Consider the following 10,195-nt stretch of genomic DNA (forward strand, 5'->3'; position numbering starts at 1 on the left):
TAGTTTTCATATTGACGGGATGTTGTGATGAATGGCCGTATTGTTGTTTATGTCAACACCAATATGTGACGTAATAATTATGAACAACGACCAAATATCTAGATAACCCTCTCACTTTATAAAACATTTGTTTTCGATTCTGTGAAATCAGAATTTATTTACTTTAGATGGTTGCACACGCTTCACTTGTATAATTTTAGAAATAATATCGGTCTCAGCGGTGTTTAATGGCTATGTAACACCGGCTTGTTGTTATATTTTGCTGGTCCTTCGGAATCACTGAGTCCAGCACTTTTAAGTGTTGGGAATTGAGTATCCTCTATATATTTCATATATGTAAAACACATGTCAGTGAACACGTACGTGTTTACATGTCAGACCAAGAACTGTTCAAGTCTGACCCAAGCACCATTTTACATTCACAATAAAATAGGTTTGGACGGTAACAACAAGTCTACTCAGATTTAAAAGATAATAAGCATCTTTCGGCCTATCAATATATGAGCCGCGTCACGAAAAAACCAACATAGTCCGTTTGCGACCAGCATGGATCCGGACCAGCCTGTGCATCCGCGCAGTCTGATCAGGGTTTACCAACTCTATTACAAGTAGAGAAACTGATAGCGAACAGCATGGATCCTGATAAGACTGCGCGGATGCGCAGGCTGGTCTGGATCCATGATGGCCGCAAACCCATTATGTTGGTTTTGTCGTGACGCGGCTCATATATATTTCCAGTTCATAAATTTAAACAACGCAATGAACCCGAAAACGTACGAATACCCCGAGAGATGTCAAAATTTAACGTAATTAACCTGAAAACGCACGAATACCCCGAGTGATGTCAGAATTCAACGCAATGAACTGGAAAACGCACCCTTAATAAAGTAAGGGCGTTCGATAGTTACAGTCTCCTTACTTCGAACTGTCTAAATATTTACCTGAATATTTGAAGAAAAAAATCACCCAACACAAACCCTAACAAAATTCTTAAGGCAGAAGTCCGAAATAAGCAGAAACTAACCAGATAGAAATGGGATCACATGCTGTTCTCTCTGCTTTCTCAACATACAATTGATTATAAAACTTAAATTTTAACAAAAAAATATTTAAAATACGCACATCCTCTTGTGGAATGTATATATCATATTTCCTTCATTCCAATGATTAAATAAAGGAACAACAGTACAATAGTGAAATAAAATATTTCTTCCGTAATGAATATATTTTATTACATGCTTTTCGGTAGTTTATAGAAATATATCAGTGAAATAAAAAACTGACATTTCACTGTTTGAATATATAAAATATCTCTTCCGTAATGAATATCTTATGTAACTTAATCCTAACATCGGTTGCAACGATAATGACTCGTCCAAGCGACAAGATCAGATCCGCTTCTGCTATAACGCTCTTCTCCGATGTTATAAAATATATGGGGTCTGAATCAGGTCTTGGCATTGTTGAAAATATTCTAACACATGCCAAAAGTAGGGCATTATGAAGTTTCGTGTTTTAAATATAATTATGTTAATATGCACATGTACATCATACTGACTGAAAAAATCTCAGGGCAAAAAAATGCTCTTGGACAGTCTTCTTTCCTCAATGAGATTAATTCATCTAATATACGAAGTTTGAGGTTGATATCTCTATTATTTTTTTAAGTTATACTATGGACAAAAATGTTTGCACTTAAGGCAAGAAAATCACAAATCATGTAAAACAGAGTAAATTATGGTTCTGTGATTATGCAATTCTTCTCCATGAGATCGACCCATCTATAAAGTTCCTAAGTAAATGCCTTAAATAGTTTCTATGCTACGCCCAGGCCATGATTATATAGGGCGATAAATACCAAAGGCAAAAGAAAATTAAGTTTTTTGGCACCGTACTTCTCCTTCAGGAGACCTACTTATTGATAAGGTTTTCAAGTTGTTGCCTTCAATACTTTTGAGCTACATGTAAGCACCATACATAAAATAAGTATGGAAATTACTTAAGACAGTAACACCAATGTTATTCATGATACTTGTATGGTCTTAGGCACTGAACTCCTAAGTGAGACTTATTCATCTATGAAATTCCGGCTGATATTTTAAATTCTTTCGAGATAAAATAAAATTTGCACAATTACAAAGGGCAATGACTCCAATTTTTGTGTGTGCAAAATTCATAGTTATTATACACAGCACTTCTCATTAGAAAGATAAATTCACTTATATAAGGTGTTATGCTGATATCTCCCAATACTTTTTGAATGATGAGCCGGATAAAAAAATAGTATCAAACGACAGAGTGCTGTATTAATACTGTAAAATTACGCAAAATAGTGTTATGATTCTTAGGTACTGAACTTTACCATCATAAGATCTATCCATCTATGAAGTTTCAATCTGATATCTGTAACAGTTTTTGAGTTATGCCCCAGACAAATGAAATGCAAAGACTGATTCCTGTCATTGTCCGGCATGGTATAAAAAGTCAAATGAGCCGCGTCATGACAAAACCAACAAAATGGGTTTGCGACCAGCATGGATCCAGACCAGCCTGCGCATCCGTGCAGTCTGGTCAGGATCCATGCCGTTGGCTATCAGTTTCTCTACGTGTTATAGGGTTTGTAAGCGAACAGCATGGATCCTGATCAGACTGTGCGGATGCGCAGGCTGGTCTGGATCCATGCTGGTCGCAAACCCATTATGTTGGTTTTGTTGTGACGCGGCTCAAATTTATTCAAGTGGCACTAGATGTCAAATGGCCTTAAAAAGGTCTATAATGTTCCTGCCCGCTACTTACTCAACAGGGAAAGACTCAGAGTTGCTGGTTCAATCCTCGAGCATGGCTAAAATTTTCCATAAAATAAATCTCTGACATTGAGTCTAATGGTTATTTGTCTCTCACAGGTGATTCAGAATTTGTGTGGGATAAGAAGTGGGTCAATTGCAGAGAATTTCCAAAAGAACTTGTTAGGTCGACCGATCACTTTGATATGACCAAGCATTTGCAAAAATCGGCATATAAACTAACAATTGTACAAACTGACATAATATCTAAAATGCTTAAATCAAGGTCAACATTTAAACTAAAATGCTTAAATCAAGGTCACTATCAATCTATATGGAAAGTTTGGATATTTATAGGCACCTAATATATACATTTAGTTTGAGGTTACACCACAACAGATCAATATTTTCTACAATAAAGTAATTTAATCTTTATATGATATTATATACACTGTTACATGCTATATAATCAAGTAAATAATACACAAATATATGTTCACAACTTTATAATATCTAATTACAATCATTGTGCTGTAACTTAGTTTATACATAAAACTAAAAACAAACATGTACTAAAGTAAATGTGCATTTAACATTCAATAATAGTACAAGGGTAGGAATAAAAGAAACAGAGCAGAACAGACATAAGGAAAAAAATTTAAAAAAAAAACCCACTCAGTAATAGGGATCATATCAGTTACATTTAATACTGTTTCAAGTTTTTAAAAGTTACATGTAAAGGGAGGTAACTTCAACAGAAAAAAATAATAAATAAACAGTTTCTACAGTTACCACAGTTCACTAGTAGAAAATTATAGAGAAAATCAGATAGAAACAAAATTTAATTAAATATAAGTATAAATCATACAAATAAAAGATTGATACTCAATTACATTAACCTTTAATCTTCTAAAATGAGTCATTTTTGCAGAATACAAAAGATAGGTGTACTAGTAATCTATGAATAACCTTTACTTACTGTAAAAATACTGTATTCAAGTTTATAAACAGTCATTTTCGAACAAACAATAAATCATTAAATGCACTTTTCTGGTAAGTTAAGAAAAATCTAACCAGTTCAGAAATTTAAATGTAAAATATCTCTCTCTGGAAAATATCAGTATATATAACCACTTTAAGAATATACATGAGCCGCGTCACGACAAAACCAACGCAATGCGTTTGCGACCAACATGGATCCAGACCAGCCTGCACATCCGCGCAGCCTGATCAGGATCCATGCTGTTCACTATCAGTTTCTTTACTTGTTATAGGGTTTGTAAGCGAACAGCATGGATCCTGATCAGACTGCACGGATGCGCAGGCTGGTCTGGATCCATGCTGGTCGAAAATGCATTATGTTGGTTTTGTCATGACGCAGCTCATATGTTCTTGATCAAAAAGTACATACAAGTACATTAATGCACTTTTATCATAACCGAACTTGCTCCAGACATGGAGAAACAAAGGTGAAGAGTAAGGTTATGGGAATAAATTATAATGCCACTTTAACATGTAAAATAAACACAAGCTTAAAAGTTAATTAAAATGATTTTCAACAAAAATGAAACCCAAACAGTGCAATGACTATACTTTGTGTATTTAAGATTTTAAGTAAACATTTAGTGAAGGAAGGTCTACATTACAGGACAGTATTTACTTGATCAATACATGATCTTATTATGTGATTCTATTACTTTATTTGAAATATTTATTTAAATATTAATATTAATATTGTGATTGAATCACAAAATGTAGTTCATGTATCACCATGTACATGCTACTGCCCTTCATATTATCACCTCAATTCCTGTTCATAACAGATAGTGATGCATGTTTTGTATGTTTTTTTCTCCCACAAGCAAACTTAATTACTTCTATGAAATTTTCTTTCACAAAAAAGAAAAGTCTGTCCTGAAGTACAAACATGAATTTTTCCCGAATGAAAAATGATTCTTTTTTGCTTAAAATTTACATTCATTTAAACAGATGATTTATCGTAACAAATTTATATTTTTTTAACACCATTTTATTTCATAACACGAGTGTTTGGTTATTGTCATATATGTTTTCTTTTATTTTTGTATTAGTTGGTTTCTACAATACTTCTCAGTTTATTCTGCAAAGATTCCGAGTCATCTTCATTATCATCATCTAACTCTGACCACAGTTTTACTAATTTAACTTTCACAAACTCATCTTCCAATTCCATCCTTACTCTCTTCTTCGGATCCCAACCATTCTTAACGGCTTTTTGTAATCTTCGTCGAAGTTTCATCTGAGAAGGTGCCTCAAAGTCTATATGTCTCTGAAGCCTCTTCTTTCCAAATCCTTCAGACAAATTTTTTGGACTCTCTAATATTGTATGCCAAGGCTTCTTTTCTTCAGGCTTCACAAAGTTCTTATTTTTGTAAATCTTTTCTAATTCCTCAGCGGAATCTTCCTTATATTTTCGTTTTTTACCCCGTTTGGTAACTGTTGACTCTTCAAAATTTGGGCTACTATTATCAGTTGTGTTAAAAATAGTTTCCTTAGTCATATCTATGTGAACTTTCAAATTTGCAGCATCAGCTGATTTTCTTCTGCCTCTTTTCCCTTTAATGGCAGTTAAACTTTCAGAACTTGAAGGACTCTGGTCTGAATTTATCATTTGCAATTTCAATGAAGCTGCTTCTGCCGATCTTCGCCTTTTTCGTGTCGGTTCAACATTTTGCTTCACATCATTTATGTCATCTTCAGGTAAAACTAAACTTTCAACAGTTATCTCACTTTCCACTGGAATATCCCTCTTATCACTATCAATGATTTGGACTTGAGATATTTCATCGGTTAGTTCAGAGACATTACTTGTTTCAACTATGTCTTTTGGACTCATACCAGACTCTTCTGCTTCATCTACAACTGCTTCAATCAAAACTTTCTTAGACCTTCCCCTCTTCAAAATCTCATTTAAATTTGCTGACTTTCTTCTCCTTCCTCTTTTCTTTTTTTCCATATAGCCATTTAAATCTGTGTCTTTCTTTTCAATCTCACTTTTACCTGAGGGTTCTAAATCTACTGAGAGCACATTATTTTCTAAGTTGCATACATTGTTATTATCATTTGTATCTGCTGTATTCTCATTTCCAAGATCAAGTGCTGCTACCCTGTTCTCTATGTTAGTATGGCATTCTATATCATGTTTTTCATTTATTCCATCAACTTCATCAGCATCTCTCGAAGGAATTCTAGCAACATTTATATCTGTCCCAGTACTGTCCTGGGCACCAGTTGAAATTCCTTCAGCATTCGCACCATAGTTTTGAATCCCAAAAGACTGCCTTCTACTTTTTCTAACTTTGGCCAAACTTTTCTTAGTTTTCTTTCCCACTTCAACTTGACTTTCCATATTAATACATTCAGCATCAATGTGTTTTTGAGTATCTATCAAGCAATCTTTATCTGCTACAAAGCAATTTAAATGCTCAGGACTTGTTACCAAATTCTCTTTAGGTGTTTCATTTATTTTTATGTGGTTTTCACCCATTTTTTCACCACTTTCCAACATTATGTCTTTTTCATTTTCAGCTGATTTGATTATCTCACTGTTTTCAATAATAGGAATATCTAAAGCTCTTCTTTTTCGCCTCTTCTCTTTTTCTATTACATGGGTGTTTTCAATGACACAAATATCTGTATTTAATTCATTTTTAGCTACATTTTCACAAGAATTCTCTTCTTCAATTTCAGGAATAGTTTTCAATTCATCTTGACATTCATTCCTTACACTTTTCCTTTCAGGTATGTTTCTACTCCAAGCATTATTTAGATCAGTTTTATCCTCAAACACCTTGCAAACCTCACCAGTATCTTTACTGACATTATCTAATATTGTTTTACTGGCATCAGAATTGCCAACTTTAATTTCATCAGCAGTGTTTATTTTTTGTTCAGTACTTTCATATTCTTTTAAAGATTCCTGGTTAGTTATATCAAACTGTTGAGTGACAGCAAATTCAACATTTTCATTATAAACCCTTGAAGAAGTGTCATCTAATTCATCACCAGGAGCATCAGGAGAGTTCATATCTGATATACTAGAACAGCTTGGTTTTACTGATGCATGTGCAGGTTCTCCAACAATGATTCTATTATATGAAGTGCCTGCTTCACCAATCTCATGTTTGTTCTCTACAGTCACAGAGCTTTTCCTTTTGTCACTGCTTAACACATCCATTACAGCATTGTAGGTATCAAAGAACAATTTTCTGTCTCTTGTTTTTTTAGCAGAACCAGGCCTACACTGATTCACTGACTTTCTTGCACTTAGAGGTTTTTCAATTGTTGACTTCTTACAGCTTAAAGATTGTTCAAATGTTGTATTTGTTTCTTTACCAGTATTTCCAGCACTGTTATCACCCTTACAATCTGCACCAGTTTCAGTGTTTTTAAATCCTTGATATTCCTTATCAATTTCTGATCCTAACTGATCAAGTGATTTGTTAACATCAGACTTTACAGCATGTTTTCTAAGTTCATTGCACACCAAGTTGTGACTGGAATTTTTGTTTAAATCTGGTGATGCACACACATTTGTTGTATTACTGCTATCCAGGAACCCACCAGTCAAAAAAGATGGACTGGTTTTCACAAAGTTCACAACTTTACCTGCAAAAGCTTTACACATAGACATGAATCCCGGTGAAACATTGTCAGTAAAATCCCCTTGTGGAGTGACATTCATACTGGTATTTTCATTAACAACACTGTTTTCTTTATCAGATTGAGAGGAATCTGACATGCGGTCTATTCCTGGAGATTCGTTTAAAGACTTGCCATTAACATTGGTATAAGCAGGCCTGGTATAAGACGAGCTTTCATCCTCTTCAGCATCACATGCCATTTTTGTATTACAAACTGTTTTCTCATCAGTATTGTTTTCTGTGTATGTGTTATTCCCTTCACAGTATTTTTGGTATGTACCTGTATATTCAGGTGACATAGAAAATGACGATACATTTGATAGACTGCATTCAGATGGAGGCGTGATATTACTTAAGTCTGACGCATTAAGAGATATTTTTTCTGCAGAGTTATCTCCCTGAATTTCAATGTTTATGTCAGTAAAGGACTCATCTAGTATTTGAGAGTCATTAAATTTCTCCCCATCTTCTCTTTTTAAAGTATTTTCTTTTTCATTGAGCTCTTGCTCTTCACTTTCATTGCTGTTTTCACATGACCCTGAACTCCTTTGTTTAACTAGTGCATTTTCATTTGATGTATCTAAGTTCTCACTCAAACTGTTTGTTCTGGTTACAGGTTCACTATAGCCATCAGACCTCTCATCATCACACGATTTTGAAAGGCTACTGTTATAGTAATTAGCATCATATGATGATGAAGAGACTTCAGTTTTTAAAGTCTCTCTACTGTTGGTCAAACTGTTTGTTTTTGTTATGGGTTCTTCAATATTATCTAATGTCTGGTCTCGATATGTTTTTGTAATGTATGCATTCTGGGTATTTAAAATGTGGTTTTCTACATTCTCTTCTACATCAGGGTCATTCAGTCTTGGTACCAGTCCAACCAATAGACTGGATCTACGCCTGCGCTTCTTAACAACTGGTTCCAAGCTCTCACACCACATACTACCAAACACCGCCTGGTTCCCATTAGACTGAATTTCTGAAAAAAATATAAAAAACCTGTAAACAAGATGCTCGATCAAATGGGCTTACCTTATTAAGAGGAAAATGTAATCAAAGGTCAGTTTAAACTATAAGGTCAGTTGTATTATTATGATTTCATGACTTTTTTGTCATTTGTAGAAATTCTCTTGGCAATCCTCATACTAAGAATCTAAGCTCTGATTATTGAAGTTTAGCACAAGAAGTGTTGTTTATTCCTACAGATGTAAGTCTAACAAGAGCTTTCAGTAGGACAGTGTGCTCATCTAATCTCAGTGCTTGATAGTAAAACAAGAGCCTGAATACTGTAGAAATTTCTAAGTAAAAAAAGGACTGTAATTCTGTCAAAATCCATTTATGGGCCTTGAATAGTGACCACCTATTGTGCTCTCAAATAAATGTTTCAACCAATGCCCTTCAGTAGTTTTTGAGATAACAACTTGCGTGCAAAAACTTTACCAAAGTGTGATACTGATGCCTGTATGAGTCAACTGTCTTCAATCAAAGTCCATGCTAGGATTAAGGACCTTGGATTGTGACCTCTAATTATGATCCCAAAGTGATGTATAAAGTTTAAAGTAAATGCCTACAATATTTTTAAAGATGATATTGCATGCAAAACATTAATCAAGAATTTTCAAAATTCAAAAAAGGGCTATAATTCAGTTAAAATTCATGATAGACTTACAGGCCTAATTATGATCCCATAGACATGTATTAAGAAGTGAATATTTTCAGTATTTTAGAAGACTGATGTTGCATGCAAACTATTACCAAGAATTGTCTAAGTTCAAAAAGGGCAATAACCCCATCAAAATCCATGCTAGAGTTATGGATCTATGAAAGTGACATCCTATTAGTAATTATTATACATTCAAATTAGTGTGTGAAGTTAAAAGCAAACATCATTTTATAAGTGGTTAATGAGATGTGACTAACTTAAACCAAAGTGTTACAATGATGCCAATCAATGCTGCACTGAAAAATGTTCTCAAAAGTATGTACCCAAACAATCATTATCAGAAAGTCAAGGGTGGGGGCAAAAATAAGGGTCAGTCAGACTCTCCAAACTATACATATTTTTATATTTGGCCATGACAATACAAGAAAACATCTTTTAATACCTTTTGATGAATCATCTTCAACATTTTCATCCAATGTGTCAAGATTGAGTGGCATAACTACGGATGTACGACGCAGATTTCTCACCGAGCGTCTCCTCTTCCTCAATGCTTTCTCTTCAATATCCATCGCAACAGATCACTGTCTCACTGTCTATTGTGCAACCCTCACTTCATAAGTCTGAAAGTATTCAATGTAGCAATGCTGTCATTTTGTCTCAATAGCTTACATTACAAACTGTATATTTAATTTTTCATTTTCTTTTCTTTCAGAAACATGTGCATAAATAACAGTAATGATTATAATTTGTTTTTGTTTGATTGGGTTTAACGTCACACTGACACAGTATAGGTTATTTAGCGACTTCCAGCTTTACTGGTGGAGGAAGACCTCAGGTGCCCTTCCGTGCATTATTTCAGGCACGAACGAGCACCTAAATAGAACCACCGACGTTCGGTAAGCTAGCTGGATAGCTTCCTCACATGAAAGAATCCATGTTGGGATTCGAACCCACAGCGGAGAGGGGCAAGTGGTTTGAAGTCAACGACCTTAACCACTCGGCCACAGACGCCCCTAATGATTATAAAATTGGGACGAAATGTAACTGAACTGTGGAGAATCTTT

General features: G+C 34.5%; 1 protein-coding gene across 1 annotated transcript; it reads right to left on the minus strand.

Moving 5' to 3' along the window:
* Positions 1-3,203: 3,203 nt before the first annotated feature.
* On the minus strand, positions 3,204-9,786 carry LOC132749109 (calponin homology domain-containing protein DDB_G0272472-like). Its single transcript, XM_060738794.1, has 2 exons — positions 9,574-9,786; positions 3,204-8,447 (listed from the first exon to the last, which is right to left on the minus strand). Exons 1-2 carry the CDS (start codon positions 9,698-9,700, stop codon positions 4,870-4,872), a joined length of 3,705 nt encoding a protein of 1,234 aa, XP_060594777.1. The 5' UTR covers positions 9,701-9,786; the 3' UTR covers positions 3,204-4,869.
* Positions 9,787-10,195: the final 409 nt, after the last annotated feature.

The sequence above is a fragment of the Ruditapes philippinarum genome, unplaced genomic scaffold, assembly GCF_026571515.1.
Source record: "Ruditapes philippinarum isolate M1 unplaced genomic scaffold, ASM2657151v2 ctg202_1_1_1_1, whole genome shotgun sequence".
Lineage (NCBI taxonomy): Eukaryota > Metazoa > Mollusca > Bivalvia > Venerida > Veneridae > Ruditapes > Ruditapes philippinarum.